This window comes from Simochromis diagramma, unplaced genomic scaffold (genome assembly GCF_900408965.1).
Source record: "Simochromis diagramma unplaced genomic scaffold, fSimDia1.1 OVJJ01000343.1, whole genome shotgun sequence".
Taxonomy (NCBI): Eukaryota; Metazoa; Chordata; class Actinopteri; order Cichliformes; family Cichlidae; genus Simochromis; species Simochromis diagramma.
In genome coordinates this window covers 15868139-15891260 of record NW_024386831.1, presented here as the reverse complement: position 1 = coordinate 15891260, position 23122 = coordinate 15868139, and the positions used below count along the sequence as shown (strand labels likewise).

Sequence of the window (23122 nt, the reverse complement as noted above, 5' to 3'; positions counted from 1 at the left end):
GAACATTCATATATTCCTTTCAAAGTATTTCTTTTTATATGTGGAGTAAATTTAGTGAAATATCTCCGAAATGCAATGTATTTAAATGGAGCTAGGATTAGCTTAGCTTTACCTGTAATGTGTCAGTGTCCATCAAGTGTGTCATAGATGCGTGCGTAGGACTGGTGTATGTAATGTTCGAATAAAAAAGAATTTTTAAAAGACAGGATGGGAACCTAACTAGAAAAAAATTGCCGGTTTCCCAGTGATGGTCTTAAATTGTGCCGATTGCAAGCAACTGGCAACCAGCCGGTCGCTCAGAGATTGAGAGCGTTGCATGCTTAACTTGAGTGACCAAGGCGATCGCACAGGTTTCCTGGTGGAAGACCAATTATCTCCAAACAATTATGGTCTGACTCAGACTGATTGCAATCGCTTCAGACAGACTGGCAAAAGTTTGCAAATAACTGCAGTCTAATTTATAAACGCTGACAGATTGCCAACACTCAGTTGCTTGTAATCTGGTTATTTTCCTATGTAATAGCAAGGTGAGTGTCATTTTGCAGTAAATCACCATCCTGAAACAGCTAAGTCAATATTTGTGCAGGAATTCCTGTTTTAGCTCAATTAGGTTCTGGTTGGACTCTGAATTTAAACCGTTCATATGAGTTTCTTGTCCATGTAGAGGGCAAAAGATTGATCATTTTTGCTGATGTATCACACTTGTGATCACTCTGATCACAAACATATCGCACACAAATGCCAACTTGGTCCTACTACGTTGCAAACTGACAACAGGCTGCTACTAACTTTCGATGGCCGTTTTTATCACCACCTTGAAATCACTTTGAGGACGTCAACTGGCTGCAAGTGGGTGTAGACCTGGCTCCTGAATCCAAACAACCATTTCAAACTCAAAAGATTTTAAGTTTGTTGCACACAATTGCAATACATTTTAGTCATGCCACGGCCTCCGGTGGCTGTTTTCCCTGTGGTGACCTAAGCTTGTAAAAGTACAGACATTCTGTACAGATAGTAGTGTTAAAAATAATCAAATAATATTTGATTACTGAGTACTTGCATGTAAGCTTTAAATTTCCAGTTTATCAGATACCACTGAGCAATCTTTACCTTTAAAAAGAAAATGTAGGGAGTAAATGTGAAAAGATGCCAGAAAAAGAACTAGTCAAGTAAAATACAGATACCTGAAAATTGGGCATTGCAACTATTGCATGTTTAAGATGCACCATCTTCACCACTGAAACCAAGAAGCTAAGTCTATGGTTGGTTAGTGGGGGGTGAGCTATTGGTTTACCCTCGTGGGAGTTTCATTATGACCCAAAGATGATTTTTAAACAACAGCATTCAGTTTTACATGGCATCTTCCAGGATTACTGAGAATAAACCACTGCAAGCTGTTAGTAACAGAGTAAAGCTACAGTAGGTTTTAAAATGTCACACTATAGTACTTAGTAAGTAATTAATAACTGGAGTAAGATTATATAAAAGTTGCTGAATATTAGCCAAATAATGACCGATTTTTGATAATGCTAACTCAAGTCAGTCAAAAACACATGATGCCAGTTGCACAGATAAATGCAGTAAATCTAAAGTTCTAGCATCAGCCTCCATTAGCGATATGCTAATAGTCATGCCAGTCCAAATAAGGCTGTGAAAGCAAACCCATTTTATTCAATTTAAATGGGTATTAAAAAAAAAAAGTGGATTTTGAGTTGTACTTCACTTTATTTTTTTAAAGGCACATTAAAATTGCATAGTTACAGTGTTGCTTTAGAGATTCTCTCTTTAAATACAAGTATATTTGACAGTTATGTAAAATATAGCTAAAAATAATAGTTATTTACTGTATAAATATCAGTCAACTTCTCTGGGATCTCAGATTCTGATCATTTCGCCACATGTGACTCTTGAATAGCACCCTGAACAAATTCATAATTACTTCAATCAGCTTTTGTTATCAGATGTTGAGCTACTCTGAGCTCCTGGTTCGACTTCCACCGCGTTATAGCCATCTTCAGAGACCTGTTGGGGGTGAGGAGTGTTGTCTGCAGAGGAAGGTTTGTCATGGGGCTGGTTTTATTCTTGCCTCTAATCCAGCTCTCAATAGATTCCCGCTCATAGGAATAGCCATCTGTGGAGCACACATACAGTGACATCCCAAATACACTGAGATAATACAAGTAAAAATCTTTATAGTGAAGCTGTCCCCATCTTTGGCTCAGTTTAAGACGCTAGGGACCAAGTGCTTTTAATTTGTAAACTAACCTGCAGCAATGACCGGATCCTTCATCAGCTCTCTGGTGATTGGGCACAGGAATTCATCTGGGGCTTCTGAACCATTCTGCTCTGCCTTCAGGGCCTCGATTCTCCTCAGGAGATGACCACGAAGGCCCACCGACTCTAAAAAACCAAAACGCCGTTCAGTGTCCTTTTTAGCCATGATGGTGATTTATATCGAGTACCGTGCACCTTTTGTTAATTTTCAAATGTAGTAAAAAGGCTGGTCTCAACATTTCATTTGGCATCATTTAAACCTCATTATCATTACCTTACAAAGACCAACCAAAGACTGTTGTACGTTAATGGTGTTCAATAGCGATTTCAATGAATTTGGGTTGACGCAGCGAGGCAGCAGGCACTGAACAGACTGACTTTGTTCTCTCTCAGAACAAAAGGGAGGATAAATCTGAACTTGCACATGATCACTCTGTACTGAGACACAAAGAGCCAGACACCTCGCTGTGTCATGATGGCTGCTTAGCTAACGTCTCTCATTATCCTGCTCGGAAATTAAACTCCAACAGGTCCAAAAAGAGGAAACTCACTCTGCACACAGCTGCATGTCTCTGCCCACTGACAGCCCCCAGTGAATTTATCGTCAGCTGCAAATTTCACCACCAGCTAAAATGGAGTGATGACCTATAGAGCCGCACATGATTAGTGGTGTGTCGGCGTATAATGGCAGTGCCGTGGAGGTGTAGGTCTCATTCAGACAGAGAGAGCAGCTGCAGTGACATTTTCTTTCACAAGTCCTGAAGATTTCGTTCACATATGGTGACAGCCAAAACAAAAAGAGAGAAAAAGCTCATTTATTCCTTCCTATCACTATAGGTGACTGCTAAATCATCGCATGCATCCAAAAAAAATTTAAGCTGACGTCACAAAAAATACATTTTCAGGAAATTTTATGCAGCCTTTATGGGTTCAACTAACACCAAATGTGGCCCCAAGAAAGTTGGGATAGGCTCCAGCGACCCTGTAAAGGATAGGCAGCAGAGAATGGATGGATAATTCATTTTTATATTTATGCTTAGTGTGAATTTTCAGGGACATTACAGTTTTAAGTGACTGGTAGCTGCAGACTACCACACTCTCTGCTAATCTGAGTAATTGCACCAGACCTCTCAGTCATGTTTGTGTTTCTTTAATCCAGTTGCTTTACAGACAATCCAAGAAGTGTAGCATTTTATTTGTATGTTATGTAGCACAAATTATAAATAATATTCATCTGTGTGATTTAAGTCTAGAGATGAACGTTACTAACTAAAACAAAAAAAAACAAAACCAAAAAAAGTAACTCCAAAACCCATTGCTGCATTGGTTTTGTCCATCTTCGATATACAGTCTATAATAAAACTCACTTTCAAACAAGTTGGTGCACAGGGTGAAATGGAAATAAAACTGATTTTAGTGATATGCAAATCATATACACCTTGTATGGAAATTAACCAGTATGAAGACAACATACCAGACATGTTTGTTTCAGCAAATTTGGAGAATATATTTTTTGTTTGCCATCAGTTCTGCCTGGAATAAGGTTCTGTTTGGAAAGTAAGATTTTTTATTTATATACTGGCCTGAACTAACTATATATATATATATATATATATATATATATATATATATATATATATATATTGTTTTTATAACCTATGCAGAGTGTTCTCTTACTTAAGAAAAAAATTCAATGACTTGACCTTAGTGTCTTCACAGGGAGATACAGGCCTGGATGAGTGAATAAGAAATGTTTTCATGAGCTGTACTGAGGTTTATCATTGATGTGCCAAGGTCATGTAATACTGAGTTTGGATGGCAAAAATGCAAAGCTGCAAGGATTTTTGCAACTTTTATACAACTGTGGCTTAAAGTTGTTTCTAATGATTGCACTTCTGGATAGTTTGTGTGTAGTTTGGTTTGCAAATAGCGGCGTGTGCAATAGTTGAAATTGAATTCATACTGATATACAGTATGCGCTCTAAAATTTTTCTATCATACATCATGATGTACTGGTGAATATTTGATCCATTTATAGGATGCAATCAGCCTCCAACAAACTGGAGAGGTCTTCACAATCAGCTAATGCTCACAGGGGACCAGTCACTTCACTTACTGGGGAAATTAAATGTTGTGAGTATGTCTTAATTTTGCACTCATTCACTGAGCAGGAAGCAGAGATGGAGGGAGGAAAGAATTCACGCTCACATTATACAGACTGACTCGCCTTTACCATTAAGTCTGTGCCTCGAAAACGCTGCATTTAAGTTGAAACGCAGATGAAGCAGGGAAGACGTGCTGTCGGAACAACAAGTAGTTCAGATCCTATTGGAAAAATTGCAGCGTCCAATCAAACGCCTTCTCACATTGAAACCCCCCGAACCAATCTGAGTCATCCAATAAACGACTCTTAGATGGAAAAACTACACTTAACAGGGTAATGCTTCATTTAAGATTTCCATAAGTTCCCACACATCTTTTTCGTGGAGACATAAGCCATTAGAACTATAGCGTCCACTTTACATTTAGATAGATAATTTGATGCAGGGCTACAATAAAAGTGCAGAATGAGGCTGTTTCCACAGAGATATGCTGAATTATATTGGAGGAACTTTTCCCCCCTCCCCTTACTCAAAGATTCATGAATATTTCATCGAGTAAAGTGCGCTGGAATCCAATTTGCTCTGTGTGTGTCTGCAGCATGTGTGAGCGACTGTTTGTCTATGCATGTGCACACATTTACACAAGCAGCATGGATGGAAAATGATAGTTGTTGGTTGTGCAGCACAAAAAGGCCACGAAATGTGGCAATCTGCCGTTTCCTCTGTCCTCATTCTGTGGTAATGATGAGAGCTGTCCTCCATACCAAACACATGGAAAAGACATAAGGCATGCTTTGCATTACTGAACAGCAAGCAGGGGGAAAGTTGGCTTTAACGCTTCTGCTACTGTCCAATTAAAGCAAACCCAACAACAGGCAAGAGGGTGCTTTTACTGTGATTAAGGGGGAGATTGTGATTCAGCTGATTACAATTGGCACAAAGTACTCGCAATTAGGCAAGAGGCAGGATTTCTGGGCGTTATGGCTCCAATGCAGCATGCAAACTGCAAATTTCCTTTAAAACTGTGTGTTTACAAAAAGAACTCCAGATAGGACTTTACTAAGCTGACATACATAGGAGGGAAAAGGGGAAACAGGTAGCCTGACTCTGTCTGGCTACCTATTCTAAAATATTGTAACCTTACAGTGTGTGAAGTATTTGTCCCCTTCCTGATTTCTTATTTTTTGCACATTTGACACACTTACATGTTTAGATCATCAATCCAATTTCAATATTAGACTAAAATAACTTCAGTTAATACAAAATACTGTTGTTAAATGATGACATCTAAAACTTACTTGGTCCAAAATTTAAAAGTAATCACCCCCCTAAACCTAATGAATTGTTGTGCAACACTTGGCAGCAAGAACTACAATCAAGTGTTTGAGATAACTGGCAGTCTTTCACATCGCTGTGGAGGAATCTTGGTCCACTTTTCCTTGCAGAACTGTTTTAATTCAACCACACGTGGAGGGTTTTTGAGCATGAACGGCTCATTTCAATTCAAGTCTAGACTTTAATTGGGCCAAAACCTTAATTTGGGGTTTTGTTTTGGGGGTTTTTCAGTTTGGATCATTGACTTACTGGCACAATGCTTGACCTTCATAGCGTGGATATTCTCCTTCAGGATTTTCTGGTAGAATGCAGAACTCAAGGTTTTATCAATTACAGCAAGTCGTCCAGGCCCCAAAGTAGCAAAGCAGCCCTACACCATTGACTACCACCATCATGGTATGATATTCTTTTTACCAAATTCTGTGTTAGTATTACACGACGTGTAACTGGACTCAGACTTTCACCTTGAAACTCTCCCAAGGATCCTATTTTTCTTTTGAGTTGTCGATACATTGCTGGAGTAATTTTGGAAGGCTGGCCACTCCTGGGAAGGCTCGCTGCTGTTCCAAGTTTTCTCCATGTGTGGCTCTCACTGTGGTTCGCTGATAACACAAAGCCTTAGAAATGGTGCTGTAACCATTTCCAGACTGATAGATGTCAATGACTGTGTTTCTCATGTCTTCTAAAGTTTCTTTTGGTTGTGGCATGATGTGGCATGTTTTTTGTGGTGATTTCTTGATTCAACAGATCTGACAGTAATGAGATCGGTGGCTAGTGAACTGGGGCAGGGTGACAACTACTTTATCGCAAAAGGCCAGATAACTTTTTTTCTCTTAATAAATTGAAATCATTCACAAACTGCATTTTGTATTTACTCATTTGGGTTATCTTCAACTGATATTCAAATTTGTTTGATGATCTGAAACGTTTCAGTTTGACAAATATGCCAACAAAAAGAAATAAGAAAGGCACTGTAAATTTCATTTTTGAATTTGTGTGAATGTTTAATTGCTTCAGTGGAGATAATAATGCTGACATTTGCACATTATTTGCAGCTGTACTGTGATGTTGCTGCCTACATGAGTTGTGATTTCCTTTTTTTTCTGGCCACAGTTTGTATGGAGCCTTTCTGCACTGTGACCTTGGTCGAACCTGAGGGGACTAATCTTGTTGTCAGGCAGGATTATCATTGTTCCCGAGGTAAAGGTCATCCAGCAGGGTACTGTCATCCCAGCGTGATTTGCGATTGTATAAGCAGACAGACATGCTGCTGCTTCACGCCCTTAAATCACATCACTATTTGGGAGGAGTTTTTGGAGGGGAAAAAATAAATCAGAGCATCAATAAAAGCAGCTTACATCATGCTTTCTAATTCAGTCTTGTTATGTGTTAGGATCAGGGAGTAAATCCTCACAAAAACACAGAATCCCAGTGTGTGTCAGTGAAGTGTACACTGATGTTAGTGGTTGCTTTAAATTCCATCCTCACCAATTCCAAGCTCAGCTGCTGTTTCCTTGTTCAGCTGGCTAAGCTCTGGTCCATCAATGTTGTTGGCTTTAAAGACACCGACGAGCTCCACTAGTCCCTCGTCACGCAGCCAAGTCTGCACATCGTCCTCTGACCAATCAGTGAGCAGCAACCCGGAGTGACCTGGCAACTTCCTTCCTGCAAAACACACAACAGGGAGCCAGGAAGTGCTCTGTGATTATTCCCCTGACTCCTGCAACAAAACATACCCGTTGTCAAACAAACAGATTCCATTCGCACTCCACAGTAAAAGGACATGTCCCCTCTGTGAGTGATAATTACTTTGATGCACACTCAAACATGCTGAGGACATTTACATTAATCTTATGCTAACCTTACACTGAGTTGTCATGGTGTAGTTCAGTGGAGACTTGCTTTTTCCCCACAGTGTTGCTGAACAGTAGCCCCACATTATGAGTATTCCAAGCACACACACCTGACCTCACACACAAGTATGTGATCTCCCAAAGGAAAGAAAATGAAACCCAGGGGTGTGTTATTTCAGGCTCCGCCAGCATGTAGCTCGTCAACCTTCGCGACACTATGTGGCCATCATTCATCATACAACGTGGCGACAAACTGGCCTGTTGTGCGTTGGCCCCATTAATGAAACCTCACAGCAGCTTCATAGTTCACATTGGCAGTCATTAACCAGGATTAAGCCTGAAGACTTGAGGTGTGTAGCTCATTACTACCTTAACCATGTGTTAGGTTTTCCCCTCCACTTCTTGCTGTCTCTGCTACCCTAAAAAAAAAAAAAATCTTCCACATAAAATTCTGCTCTTTAATGCCCACCTGAAAACATGTCTGTTGCTGGACTGCATTTGAATCCAATCAGGGTTATGTTTAACTAATCTAATCAAAATCTAGACGTTAAAAAACAATAACATAAGAACAGCTATGATAATGATGATAATGATGATAATAATAAATGATAAATAAATAAAAATAGTAAATTATTTCAGCTCTGTTTTCTGTCTGACTGTGGAAAAAAAGAGGGCTTTCTCCTGGAAACTGAATGTTAAAATCTGAGGTGATGCAAAACCTTCCATAGACCCTTTTCAAAGCTGAATTCTTGACTCGTCACAGTAGTGAAAGCACAGGTGGAATTAATGATAGCTGAGCTCCATTAAATTCCAAGTAACCCATGACGGTCAACCAGCGTGCACAAAAGCAGGAGCTCCTCTCTGCAGCCCTGGCAGCAGCACCTCGAGTCTCCAAGTCTAAGGAGCTGGTAACACTGTGTCAAAGCATGGCAGTTGACTGAAATAGCTCAGAATGCTGTGTTTGATTATTCAGACAGATTCACATATGAAGACTTCTTCATCATTTCCATTCTCTACATCTTATAGATTGGCGAGCTTCATTTCTTCTTGTCAACAAATCCCAACAATAAATCAGTCCTACATTAGCCTGCAAAACCATATCCTGAAGGCACGTTTTTCTGCAAAAGACTCTCATTGTTACTCAAATAAAACCCCAAACTATCTACACTTGGTGACACATTTCTTCGCTTCCAAAAACCTATTGGTTTATTTTCAGGTCAGTTCTCTAAAGACCTTCCTGTTCATTCATTCATAATGCTCATTAACCAAGAGATGAGGCAAACACAGACTAATTACTCTAGGAGCAAGTTTTCATTTATGACCACTACTATAGTTTTAGAAAGTATGCAACATCATACACTTCACTCCAGGCCACTATAGTCAAAACAACACTTCTTTAGTTTTAACATTATGGCTCTGTTTTGGAAATGATTGTGAAAAAAAAAAAAAAACACTAGGAAAAATAAGATGAGCCCAGCTGCAGTGAGAGCAACACAACAGAGCAGGCATCAGTGATAACAATGAAAAGGTCAGAAAGAAAAGAAAAGGTGAAGGTGGGTTGCAAAGCAGCTTGCAGATGCACAGAAACAGTGGTTATGTTAAACCACCTTAATAAGCATACCATATATGAATACATACAAAAGGTATAAGGTGAACTATCAGGTGATTTGGGCTAATAAAGTAATCCGGTAATCTGGAGGGATTGTACGATCATTTTATGATCAACTGCTACATAATCAACTAAAATCACATGTCCAGATATTCATGCTTCACTTATTTTATTGTTTAATTTAATCTTTCATTTATTTATAATGTTGTCTAAACCTCAGCCTGCAGTGGCTCTATGTCTACATGATTAGAATAGAATAGAATAGAATAGAATAGAATAATCCTTTAATTGTCCCACAAGGGGAAATTTGGTTGTAACAGCAGCCAGAAAGACACATATACAACAAACAGGACACAGGACACAGAACAGAAACATACACAATTTTTCTTACATATTTACATTAAGGACAGTGGTTACTATAAACAGAGTACTGTACAGTTATTAAATTAAATAAAAATAACTACAGATAAGAGGATTAAATAATTACAATATAATGATCTTTCAAAATCACAGTTCAATGCGTTTTGTTTTCTGAACTACAGTATATCAGAGTGATTATCAGCGTTAGATATGTGATGTCCATGATTCGTTTTTCATCGTTTTTTTGTGTTTTATATTCTTCATCGTATCTAAGCTCGTCTTCCTGCCTTTTAGGTCTTTAATAAAAACACTGCTCTGTTTAAAAAAATGCTAACACCATGACAATAACCTTAATTTATGTGCTTAGCAGTAAATGCACTAACATGGTCACAGTGATAGCACTGTTTACCATCTGAGTTAAGAAGAGTTAGCATGCTAACATTGGCTAATACACAGCAGAGGCTGATGGGATTGACATTATTTTGCAGGTATTTGCTCAAAAACTAAACTATCTCAATCTTCAAGGCCCAGACATCTGCACCACATTTCAGCACAGGGATATTTCAGTCTAGCATGGCTAAATACTACAGAGGCTATTTGTTCTCATGAATTACTTAGTCTCTTGTGAAAATTAAACAATATTTTTATTTCTATAACTCAGTGGGATGAAATGAGCTGCAAACATTAGGAAAAACGCTTATTCTTTCACACAAGACAGCCATTACTGAATTATATTCTTGCTTTTGGATTCCAGTTACATGTACTGTATCTGTTTTGGGGCACAAAATATAAAATGCAGTACTGTGTAAAAGTCTTGAGCCACTTACTTCTTTGTACAGTATTTGGTTTAGAAAAAGGCAGACTTTAATTTAAAAAAAAATTATCTTCAGAAATAGTTCTCCAGGCTTTCTGAAGGGCTTTCAAAGATTTTCTTTGGAGGTTTTTTTGGTTAATTTTTAGTCCAGTCCTTGTACCTGACCATTTTCAAGAGGAATGCTCTGATTTTTATTTGGTGTTTTTTATCAATCACTCAAGCGTTTTTAAAAAAAGCACCTACTTCAAGCGACGGATCAATGTTGTATCTATACCTAACAGACAACGTAGCAAAGGACACATTTTAAAATGCATTTTTAATCTTTCCCATTTCTTCTTGGTGCAAAGTTAGTCCTTAAACAGTGGAAGACAAAGGAAGTGACATGGCTAAAAAACTTTCTACAGCAAATGAACAGTATCTGAAAGTCATGTCCTTAAGAGACAGGAAAATGACCTGACATAGTATCTGAGAGATCTAGCTTGTCCTGTAAGGGCAATCGTGGCTCAAGAGTTGGTAGTTCGTCTTGTAATCGGAAGGTTGCCGGTTCGAGCACTGGCTCGGACAGCCTCGGTCGTTGTGTCCTTGGGCAAGACACTTCACCTACCGCCTACTGGTGATGGCCAGAGGGGCCGATGGCGTGATATGGCAGCCTTGCTTCTGTCAGTCTGTCCCAGGGCAGCTGTGGCTACAACTGTAGTTTGCCTCCACCAGTGTGTAAATGTGAGAGTGAAAGAACAGTGGAATTGTAAAGCGCTTTGAGGGCAATTCATTATTGTTATTATTATTAGTTGAGCAGTCTCCTCTTCACTCATCAAAAATGGTCTCAAAAAGGGGCGACATTACACAAGAAATGGACTAAAAATCAGTGGCAACAGGTCTTATGGAGTCCAAAAATGACATTTTTGGTTCAAACCATTGTCAATTTGTACAGAGGAGGTCAGGAGAGAGATACAACAATCAGTGTCTAGAGCCACCAAAACAACAGTGGCAGCTCTTTCTTGGTACTGGGCTGCATTTCAGCCTGTGTTGTTGGATTCTGATTCACCATGCAATACTATCTGGGAAGTGTGATTGAAAACAGATTCATTTTTGGCATGACAATGGTCCCAAACACACCGCCAATGCAGTAAAAGCATACCTAGATATAAAAAACACACACAATGGGACACTACCAGTCAGAACAAAAGGCAGCCAGCATCCAGAGAACTTTGAAAGTCCTTTGCATATGTTTAATAATTCTAAGTTTGGGTTTACTAGCAAAATATGGAAAAATGAGGGTCGGCTCGAGACTTTTGTACAGTGCTGCACAATAAACGACAAACAAAAAACCATCACAAATAAAAACAAAACAAAACAGTAGATCCACAAATTGAATTATCCAAGCAGCTGTAAACTAGATGCTGAGACCTGGACCATCCATAAAGCATGTGAAGAATTAAAATAAATCAGCACTGGTTTAAGCTGAAAGAGTAGCTGAATAACTGAAGATTTCTAAGGGCAAAACAGTGTGATGCATTTATTTACCTTGGCACTGTGTCTCCTTTGATTCAGCTGCTGCCGAAAAACATAAAAGGGAATAGGTTCAATGTGTGAAACGAGAGAAAGAAACAAGATTAAAGGGGAGATAGAGAGAGGCATAAAAAAAAAAGGCAGATCTTCATGGAGATGGAATTTACTTTGTCAACATCAGCCTGACTAATGGCAGATAGGGAAGCTGCAATGATGAAGCTTCAAGGCTTCCAGATGTCTAACGATTGCACCTTTTCATTTAGTATTCCAAATATTTTCTTTCATGTGGTGGTATAACCTTTTTTTTGGTTTTAAGCAGTGTTTGCCTCCATAGGAACAGCCTTCCAAGGCTCAGTGGTACTTTGTCCCTGCTGCACTAATAAACATCAATCACAATTCCTCCTCTAGACACTGCAGCCAGACAGGAGTACACATGTAATAGGAGCTTCTCTGGCTGGACAACTCCCAAAACACTCTTTTGGGAATCTTTGGCGCTGCAAATGGCTTCTGGGCTTTGTACCACTGCTAACATTTTGTTTTAAAAAGAGGAGTGATTGTGCATTTGCTGGTGCCAACTTAAACAATCCTCTGCTGAGTATTTACCAGTGCTGTCATCCCCATCTCCAATTCTCCACACGTTTACCGATCTGTCCATAGAGCCCGTTGCAATCCAGGGAAAGGTGGGAGATAGCGCAACGGCGGTTACATACCTGCAGGAAGGAGCAAGAGGAACGGGAATATGAAAGGTGTGTGTAATTGACTGAAACTGGCACAGGAAGAGAGCGGCCTTAAAAATCTGGTTCCCTCGACACTTACGAAAGGAAAAAAAAAAAAAAAAAAAATAGCCTTAGATCGTGCTGGATCTTAAACTCTTTCAAGGACATCAAAGCGGTGTGCTGCTTCTTACCTGTGGTGCCACATCAATGACGGTGCAAAAGCAGTGCCGGGGAATATACTTTTGCACCACTGCACCCGGTGCTTCTGGGAAAAGCTAATCAAGCAAAAATCACACTTTTTGATCTGAAACACCAGGACTCCTATTCTGCTGTTTGTCTAATAGCTGCAGAGATTGCATTGCGGTGGGAGGTCAGGCCGGGTCATTTACCTGTCATGTTGTTTCAAAGTTTGGAGCACGGTTCCCAGGCTCTGTACACAAAGTCCAAACACACGAAACGGGAATGTTTGACATCTGTGTTTATGGACGCTGTGATTTATTGTTTAGAAGTCCTCGACCACAGTTAACTATAGCAGCAAACAACAACAAACCTCCCCCCCAACCCCATATTATGGGTGGCGTGTTTGCGCTTTACTTACCGCATCATATACTGCGACACTTTTATCCACGGAGCTGTTGAATATTTAGAGTAAACAAAGTCAACTTCATTTGCGGCGTGCATATGCGTGCATTCACATTATAGAATAATGAGCCGAAAAAAGGGATTCTTTTCTAAAATAAACACACACACACACACACACACACACACACACGAAAACCCACCACGCAGAGCACAGATTAACCTTCAGCGTGTTTGAATTTCAGCCAGGAACAACAGAAGGACCGAGCAGAAGCTATATGATAACAAAATGCACTCCTCCTGTGGTCGACTGAGAGAACAGCACGATCAGTGCTCACCATGGCACGGCCGTTTAAAGCGCAGGAAAAAAAATGCAGACAGAAAAAAATGAATTTGAATATGAATTTTATCAAATTATGAAGCAACTTCACAGGAACTAATAACACAAATAGAATATTAAACGTGACCTGAAAGGTACAAATATCAGCAATTAGTTGGTGAAGCAGGGGGAATTATGGGATGAAAACACTGGAGGAAGTGATTTTCAGAATGTTATTAGTGTCTTACCCTGAGACAATCCATTCTCCATCAGAGGAGAAGGCACAAGACAGAACTGGGGCCGTCTGGCTGGTGAGGGTCTGAAGCAGCTTCATGGTACAGGCTGGGGTTCAACACACAAGCAAGATGAGACCAAAGTTAAATTGTGTCTGTATTCGATCTTGACTGAAGTTGACTGAAGTCCAGAAAAAGAAGTAGAGGTAGATGACTTTTTTCCCCCTTGTAGCTGTGCCCCCTGCTGACAACTACTTGGAAACAAATGATTTTTATTTTTGCCAATAAACTCACATCGACTGTGCATTAATTCTTCATGTCAAAACCAACTGATCTGCAGCAGCATTTATATAATCGTCCTGCGAATACACATGTATTAAGTCAAACCTTCCCCCCTTTTTCTCTTCAGCAATAAAACATAAACACACCATGTTCTCTGGGAGGTTAATGTGTTATTTCCAGGCATATTCCTGATTGATGTGAAACACCACAGTGGAGTAGAAAACCGTAACGCCTGATTAAACCCGACAATTTAACTATACAAGTGAGACCAAAATAAACTAAACAAATGTGACGTGTGGATTGGAGATGTCAGCAAGTGTTGATAGGTGACTTGAAGGGAATGCTTCAGATCTGACAGCATTAAAGGCTCGACCCATGGAGCTAATATGCAAAGCTGGACTGAGAGATTTTTCCGTGAACATATGGGGCTTGTACACACTCGCACACAAAACAAAGCAGGGACTAGAAAAAATGTTCCATTTCGACAGCAATCTCAGCTTTGCGCCCCTTGCTTCCCTAAATCACGTACACTTGAGTCTCTTTTTCATAAAATAGTGGAAGAGAGGTTCAAGCGCACAGTCCTCATGCCAAGACAAGATAAGTGCACATTTCAAAAAAGGCCGAGCTCAACCTCCTTCACGTCTGAGGACAAAAAAAATAAAAAAAATCTAAAGCATAATGAAATGAGGACAGACATTGTCTGGTGTCCCTCGGAGATAAAGGAAAAAAAAAAAAAAAATCTCCACGGACTTGGGTCACCACGTGGGACACATCAAATCCTCCCAAGAAATGGCTGTTACCATAGCAACACATATTGGAACCTAACAACATGGTGTGTTCACATACATAACGAAAAATACAGTCTGTAGCTGGGGTACGTACGTGTGAACATACACAAATGTTCCTCCTCTGCTGCTGCTTGTACAAGATGTAAATGTCATCATGGATACATGCAACTGATTTCCTTCCAACTCTTTCTCACACACTCACACACACATGCACACACACACATACACCTCTGCTGCTGCTGCCGTATTTCAGCAGAATGTCTTAAAGTGATCCATTATTAATGAGTCAGTCTGCAGCTGATTTACTCCACACACTAATAAAATTCTTCTATTCTGCAGAGAGGTTTCAAGGTTGAAGCAGTCAGCACACTCTCCCTCCCTCTCTCCCTCCCTGTCTCTCCCGCTCGGCAATCGAGTGAGGGAGCACTCAGGTGGGGAAGCTGGGGCAGAGGGGTCGGCCTACCTGCTCCTTCACGCTGGGAAACAATCCATATTTTCAGCTGGCTGTCCTGTCCGCAGGAGGCCAGTCGAAACTCCACACAGCAGCCATCTGCAGAGCCAAAGAAGCCACATCCCCTTTTTGTTAAGATTCATGCTTGAATGCGTCTGAAAGCAGAGGGCGGCAAATATCATCTGACGGCCTGCTTTTTAGCTGCAACCCATTCATTACAGCACATACAGCAGTAACACTAACATAACGAGTGTCTTTATTGGAGCCAGGTACTTTGCTTCTAGGATTACATGCAAGTTGCTTTTAAACTGAAAATTGTGCAAGATGAACCTAATGCAAAAGGAACTGAAATGAAATTGCAAAAGAGTTTTGATGAAGGAAAAAGCCCCACAGAAAATGAGGTGAGTAACTGAGATGATCAACTTTTATTTTGAATAGGAATCTGTAGTTCTAAAGATTGTTTGACTCAATTTACCAGCACCATTTAGATGAAAAATGTGAGAAGATAGCATAAAGAAATCCCATTTACCCTGACGTAAAACCAATAAACGCAGCTGATGTCTCATATTTTATTTTCAGATGAATTTCTACAGCAGTAGTAACAAATGAAGAGAACTTACTAACGATGAACTGGGGTGCAAAGCAGCAACAGGTGACTCCCAGGTCGTGAGCGTCCTTCTCAGCGTGCAGAAGGCTGGTGTAAGCATCCCAGAGTTTGAGGTCTCCACGGGTGCAGCCGGTCACAAACATCTGGGCACATGGAGAGAAGCAGCAAGCCACGACACTGGCCTCGCTTACGGTGGCACATCTGCGAGGGGGGGAGGGGGATGTTAGCACCAACTTGAGTGTGACTCGCTTTAGACTTCAAGGTTTATCAGGAAGTGTGTAAAATTCGAAGGAGGGAAATTTAATTTGTTTAGGCTGTGGAGTCCCGCACTGAGTTTAATGATTTAAACCACCTGTGGGTATTAATCAGAGACACACAGCAGGCCTAGGGGTGCTCAGAAAAGCTGTTCCAGAGCACAAAAGTGAAAAATCAGAGGATTAAAAGAAAAAATAATCCTGATAAAATGCTTTTTAATTGGCTTATTTAATCAGAATTACTGAGTTGGCTGCTTCCGTGTTTGTCTAGCTGGTTCCTCTGTGATTTTGTTCCATCTGTCTGTGATGACAGAGCTGTAACTTGAAGACGAACCTGCAATAACTTTAAGACAATTACTCCAGTCTGTTGAAGATTAACAAAGCAAGTTTCAAAACTTTATTAGAGCTCAGTTACTTAAAGATCCTGTAGAAAGATGTTTTATGTATTAAGAGATCATTTCCTTTATGTCAAGATCATTTTTTAGTCTATTTTCTATTCCCTTCTCACAGTTTTGATTTGTGTGTCTAATAGAAAATTCAAGTTACATTTTGTGCAACATGAAGTAAGAGAATCTGAAGAGACACTGATGTGTGCGATGACTCCATCTGCTGATAATGGCTGAGAGATGTTTCTAAAGGTGGAAAGAGTGATTCAGACTTTCCCAGTTCAATTATTAACCTCCAGTCTCAACTTGTACAACTGTTATGTCAAGACCGCACACAGAAGGGTTAAGAAAGCACTCCATGTTCAGATAGCTGACATTTATCAGTAAGCAAATATTTTATTGACTCCGTTATTGGTTTTGAACAAAATACTGAAAAACATTTTTCACGTGTGAATTTGTAGTTTGTTTTTTGTTCGAGTCACGTGGACAAAAAACTATTTGGAAACAGAGAAAAATGACCTCGGATTGGATAAGAGTCTGACTACTTAGCTCTTATTTTAATATTAACTAAGGCTCATTTTGACATTCATATTTGGAGAAGATTACATTAATTATACTAAAATTGTCACTGTGACCCTGTGTGATGCTTATTGTACCTGCGTAGCGTTTTGGAGCGGAAGTCCCAGAGGGCCGCGGTGCCATCGCAGGCTCCTGCCAGCAGGAGAGAGGAGTCTGGCGCCAGTGCGCAAACTCGGAGAGGACTGCGGCCTGGGTGCTCGAGCGTAGCCTTCACCTCACCTGTTTCGGCGCTCCACACGATGACAGAGCCGTCTGTGGAGCAGCTGAGCAGGAAGCTGCCGCAGGAGCTGAAGCAGCAGCAGTGGACCCCGTAGCCGTGACCCCTGAGAGGAGAAAAGGGAAGCTCCGAGAAGTCGGCCGTGGTATAAACACGGAGCGTTTTATCACCGGAGGAGGTCGCCAGGAGGGATGGAGAGAAGGCACAGCAGGTGACCTCATCTGTATGATGTCGGAGAGTGCAATTTAAAGACACCATTTTGTGACAGATGTGCTGTTGGCTTGGAGGAGGTTCGCTCACAAGGTGGCGCAAAATACTCAGATATTCCTGCACGAAACCAGCTGATTTCGCCTCTTCTCCCTGCTGTCCTACCCGCTTCGCCCAAAGAGAGCAAAGTCACAAAGCTGTCACCACAACCTGTTGCTCCTTATGGCTCAGCAACTGCTTCTCGACTTCCTCTTTCTACTCGGCTGTAAATCTGTGTCTCTCGCTGTTATCGGTCATGTGATACGGAGTTACACAATGTTTACAGTCAAGTGTTTTCATTTTGTATAATTTAATTGACTATAACCTGAGATTTTATATACATGTATATAAATAACATTTGCATATAATATGTATGCAGTGAGGTAAGTTAGCCTTTTTTTGAGTACCTCTAATAGTAAAATAAAATGAACATGTAAACACTAGTATTTGGATGCATCTAAATCCATTTACATATAATTTAAGCACTTTTCCTCTGCCCTGTAGTGCTGTTTATCTATTATATGACTGAAAGACTCCATACTTGACTCAAAATTAATTATATATAAATAAATTATATATATAATATACACATTTATGTATGTTTACATATCTCCTGTCCTCTGTTGCCACATAAAGGAGTGTAGAGATGTCTTCTTTGTCCTAGACTACAAATAGCACATTGTGGTGCTCAAAGTGGACAGAAAAAAAAAATCCTACAGTTTCCTTCTGGAAATGACCACATCACCTACATAAATCTGCAAACATTGGGAGGATTTTCTTCCTACCAAGTGACACTTGCCAAACAGTATGACTCTAAAGAGATAGTCCTCCCAAGACACTGGACTCATGCTGGTGACAGCCAGGTAATACAAACTGCAGGTATATAGCTAGCCTTCTCAGTGATCGATTGAAGCCTTGTCTTATCTGTTTTTTTTTATCAATGGAGAGGAAGTAAAGCTGAACATATTAAGTTTATTCTCTTTTTTGTGAAAAAGGAGCAGGTCTCAATATGTGTTAAACTTCCACCTACTCCTGTTTGGGTAGAGTTTGTACATAATATGTAACATTTAAGATGATTTCATGTTGTTTCTTACACACTGTACATTGAGTGTAAGCATTTTCACAAAAGACACTTCGATTTTCCTTTGTTTTCTTGATATGAAAGCATCCAGCTATGCATACTATACACAGAGGAAACCAGCTGCAGATGTAACTACCTACAGGTTTAACAGATTTTTGGGGGTTTCTTTTGTGTTTTTAAGCGAGTAATAAGGTCATGACTTCAGACTGCATTATATAAAATGACATCACTGCACTGTAAACATTGTCCACCTCATCACATGACTGTTAACAACAGCGAGCGATACAGAGATTTATAACTATGTAGAATGGGGTCACTTATGTAACAAGTTTTGCTGGTTTAATAACAATGGGGAAATATATAGCCATTTTAACACCAAAAATATCGACGGACTTTCATATTTGTAACAAAAATTACAACAAATATCTTGTCATTAACACATTTCATTGTAACTTTGGACATCAGGTATTAGGCTCAATGACTCTACAGCACTAAATCTGGCTTATCTACCCCATCCATCTATAATCATTTTTTAAAAATTTAAATTATAACTATATTTTTTTTCCTCCCTTTCTCTATAATATAAATATACAGCTGAGGTCATAAATTACCCCACAGTCACTTGAACATAAAGTTCCAGGTACATATAGAAAAGAACACTCTTTATTTGCCTGTACCTCTTGTTTCCTGCTCTGTCAAAGATATGATAATCCTCAATTCATATTTATCTGCCTCTGTGATATTCAATGTGGCTCCACAGTCTTCTGTGTGTTCTTTCAATCAGGAAAGCGGTCAATACCCTCACAGCAGGAAGCAGCAGAGCTGAACAGCTGGAGGAGGGAAGGAAAGCAGCGAGGGAAAATGAAGTATTAAGCCATCTGTGATAGGAGAGCTCATCAGTGAGGAGGATGCCAGCAGCAACAGCGCGCCAAACAAACGTACCAAGGAGGTCAAAAAGAGGAAAGGAGACGACAGCCTACCCAGCTCCCAGGCAAAGTTTGACAGCCCCATCTACTGTGCAAAAAAAGCCAAAACCCACAAAGATGACAAAAATGTGCTGGCAATATGCCGGTACAGACGTGTGTGTATTTAGTGCATGCATATGAATTTTTATTATAGCTTTAGCAAACTGATGAAAATAAACAATTAAAATATGAGATATTAATAAAAGAAAAATGTACCTAAGAAAAATATTAACAGCAGCAGCAGTGAGGGCTTAGTGTTGCTATTTTGAAAAACGGGTTTATTTAATCCATCCACACCAGTGTTCAAAAATAATATTCCTACAAAAGTCACTACTCATTACACAATTTTCATAATAAAATGCAGTTACTTCAAGTCTTCTGACTTCAGCTGTCTTGAGATGCCTCCAGCGGTCCGTGACACTGACTCCCCGATGGATTAAAGCTCCAATGCAGGTTTCACGTCAGTCCACGGGATGTCTGACAAGGCTCTGTTTGAAGGAAACGCTTGGAGATGAAACACTATGCACCACATTTAAAAGGAGGAAAGCTCCTATTACAGCTCCTGCAAATGTTTCCTACGATATACTGTGCAGGACACATACAGTACACACACTGCATATAGAAAAAGAAAAACATCCTCCTCAGAGTCAGGCACTACAATTCTGAGGAGTGCTTTGAGTGGATATTCAGATTAAGTGCTACGACCATCCTTATGCAATGATATCGTCTTCATCAAGACCGTGCAGTAAAAATACACTTAACATGTAATAACTATGACTTGAGTGAAAGAATTAGCACTTAATGTGTCAGTGATCCCTCTTTGCATTACTCAGTGAACTTGCGAATGCATTTAGACAGAGGAACTGTTGGTACGGTTAGTAATGCTTTTCTCATTTATTTAACAGTTGTTACATTGTAAGTCTCGTGCCTCTGCTTTGAAAAGAATGCAATGTAAAGTAGTTGAGAAAATAAATACACATACAGCACACACAGAGATATAACTTAGTACCGATGATAAAAAAGTAAAGTCCCTGCTCAATATTGTATTTCGCACAAACAACATTGAGCCGAACAGTCAGTGTGTTTCAATAAACAAAACAGTATTGCACTTGAAGATACAAATCCATTAAGTGTTTTGCCTACACTTGCAGACAGACCACAGTCCTGTCCTTCAAACTGCACATTGATTTATTATAACCGTGTAGTCACTTGGGGTCACAGGTGAAGAGAAGGCCTCCGACACCCATGAGAAAGTTGGACATGTCCACTTTGGAATGTGTTCACTGCAAGAATTCAGTCCATCGCTTGTCGAAGAATCTCCTCATCCTGTGGCCGGCTCGTCCGATTTCAGAGTCATCTTCGTTAAATCTCTCACAGTTATCGAAAACCAGGTTCACGTCGATGATGAATGTCTCCAAGTTTAAATACCTGTAATGATTAGAAATGGGTTTAATTTCAACTCATGAGCACTGTCCGAGTCATAAAATGTAAAATTAGGAATAAGATATGTTATGAAAACATCCTAAAAATCTTAAAAACTACAACAACACATACTGGTTACTGGTTAGCTTCTCCTTGATGGTGGAGAAGTCCATCGGTTTCTTGATGACTTTTCTGTATCCAGGAACAGCTCTGTAGTTGACTGGGGTGAGAAAAGGCCAGGCATCCTGATGGGCCTCCAGCTCAGCCAGCAGCACTCTGCAGGGAACAAAGAGCAGACACAGCTGAGCTTTTTGCATTGCAAATATAAGACTTTTCACTACAACGGTCTGATTTGTTTACCCTTTAGTGATTTAAAATGTGAATTCTATTATAAAAATGTGTCACAGGAGCCTAATAATTTTAAACAACGACATAAGCTATATTATCAAGCTTCTAGGATCTAATTGCACAGTAAGTATATGCATATGCGTACCGGCATATTCCCAGCTCATCTTTGTGCGTTTTGGCTTTTTTTGCACAGTAGATGGGGCTGTCAAACTTGGCCTGGGAGCTGGGTGGGCTGTTGTCTGCTTTCCTCTTTTTGACCTCCTTGGTACCTTTCTTTGGCACATTGTTGCTTCTGGCATCCTCCTCACTGATGAGCTCTCCATCCACAGATGGCTTAATGCTTCGTTTTCCCTCGACGCTTTCCTTCCCTCCTCCAGCTGTTCGGCTCTGCTGCTTCCTACTATGAGGGTATTGACCGCTTTCCTGTATGAAAGAACACGCAGAGGACTGTGGAGCCACATTAAACATCACACAGGTAGATAGATATGAACAGAGAGCTGAAAAATGAATAGCAAAAAACCCAGAACAACAACACACACACACAAAAAAGAATATTGGCTCTATGATCAATCCCTCAGGGGACGCTGATGTACCTTTGACTCACAAGCTGGACAAAACCAGTCCCCATCAGGCACTGTATTGATCTTGGGTTTATGGCAGTAAGTGTGGCAGCCTCTATCACAGCCATCACAGAGTAAGAGCAGCTCTTCATTATCTCCTTTTTGACAGAACTGGCAGTGCTGGAAACAACAGCAACAAACAGTGCAGGAAAATGAGCATCCCTCTTTAAAAATTGTAATAGATTACCCCAACTGGTTTAATTAAAGCTAAAACAGATTAGTGAGATACTGAAAAAGATTATAAAAATTAGTGATTTATTGTGAATGACATATATAACTGCTACCAAATCTTTCCTGCATTTAAACCTTCTCCAGAGCTTTAACCAGCTATCTGTGCCATCCTGCGTTGGTATCCTTGACTGTTTTTAAGAAGGCTTGTATATTTTTAAATTAGTTTTCTTGAAACTGAATGAGAAGCTATGCAGCTTATAAGACTGCATGGTGACTCTTATTATATGTGATCAAATAAGGTAAACAAATCTGTGATGAAGAGAGAGAGAGAAACGTGCCGTGAAAGCAGGTGACACTAACCACTTTCATGATGGCTCGTTCCCAGGCAATGGATTTCTGCAGCTGCTGAATGCAGAGTGACAGCTGAGCTGAGCTGCGGACTTGACCGAGGGATTTGCGCCACAGTCTCATCCCAGGAGCCACCTCCTCCTCACTGCTTAAAAGGTCACGGAAAGTAAGACCACTTGTAAAATTAACTGAGAAACATGAGAACAAGTCAATTGTACAAAAAAAAAAAAAAAAGTTGCAAGTTCTTCTTTCTGGTGTCCTGAATCTTGCATTGTTATTTTCTACTTCTAATACAAAGACAGGCAAGGTGGCCTGTGTCTGACAGGTGGTATTTTAAGATCTCGTAAAGTACCTTCGCTCAATGTTCCTCTCAAGCTCTGCCAGCCTGGTGACCGCTATGTCAAGGGGATTGTTGGGCCGCCGCACCATAGAGCCAGGAACATCTTCTTGACTGGCGTCTCTCTCTCTTTTGTTTTCCTGAGCCAGGGAAGAGAAGGGCTTGTGCTCATGATAGACCAGATCCTTACTGTCAGACTGGGGCTCAGGGTGCATCCAACCCTGACAGAGATATCAGGGAAATATGGCCATCACAACACCTTATTTTAATCACACAGGTATATATATTAAAGAAAATTTCAATGGCCTTTCCGAGGA

General features: G+C 40.1%; 2 protein-coding genes across 11 annotated transcripts in view; both read right to left on the bottom strand.

The window, feature by feature from the left end:
* Positions 1-1682: 1682 nt before the first annotated feature.
* On the bottom strand, positions 1683-19725 carry LOC120731276 (WD repeat, SAM and U-box domain-containing protein 1-like). Of its 3 annotated transcripts, none has more exons than XM_040028229.1 (12): positions 17128-19725; positions 15845-16032; positions 15237-15323; positions 13719-13812; positions 13171-13204; positions 12962-13002; positions 12764-12847; positions 12460-12566; positions 11872-11898; positions 7200-7376; positions 2266-2400; positions 1683-2131 (listed from the first exon to the last, which is right to left on the bottom strand). In XM_040028229.1, exons 1-12 carry the CDS (start codon positions 17523-17525, stop codon positions 1941-1943), a joined length of 1563 nt encoding a protein of 520 aa, XP_039884163.1. In that variant the 5' UTR covers positions 17526-19725; the 3' UTR covers positions 1683-1940. The 3 variants fall into 3 exon arrangements, with proteins under 3 accessions (XP_039884163.1, XP_039884162.1, XP_039884164.1); XM_040028228.1 differs by having other exon boundaries at positions 1684-2131; positions 11872-11901; XM_040028230.1 differs by lacking the exon at positions 12764-12847 and having other exon boundaries at positions 1684-2131; positions 11872-11901.
* A 659-nt stretch (positions 19726-20384) lies between these two features.
* The window catches only part of LOC120731273 (bromodomain adjacent to zinc finger domain protein 2B), a 49629-nt gene continuing 46891 nt past the window's right edge, over positions 20385-23122 (bottom strand). For all 8 annotated transcript variants that reach the window (XM_040028218.1, XM_040028222.1, XM_040028223.1 and 5 more), the window contains 6 exons: positions 22821-23026; positions 22481-22616; positions 21923-22069; positions 21475-21776; positions 21114-21257; positions 20385-20987 (listed from right to left, as the gene is read on the bottom strand). In XM_040028218.1, the coding sequence (XP_039884152.1) occupies positions 20840-20987; positions 21114-21257; positions 21475-21776; positions 21923-22069; positions 22481-22616; positions 22821-23026 (1083 nt within the window). In that variant the 3' untranslated portion in view covers positions 20385-20839. The remainder of the gene's footprint in view (positions 20988-21113; positions 21258-21474; positions 21777-21922; positions 22070-22480; positions 22617-22820; positions 23027-23122) is intronic.

Bases quoted from the DNA above. Each gene is read 5' to 3' on its own strand.
- LOC120731276 (XM_040028228.1), bottom strand. From the start codon at position 17,525: ATGGTGTCTTTAAATTGCACTCTCCGACATCATACAGATGAGGTCACC. The intron at 13,205-13,718 runs GTAAGACACTAA...AATATTCAACAG, and splicing joins GGAGAATGGATTGTCTCAGG to CTCCGTGGATAAAAGTGTCG. The intron at 11,902-12,459 runs GTAAATACTCAG...GTTTTTCGGCAG, and splicing joins AGATGGGGATGACAGCACTG to CAGCTGAATCAAAGGAGACA.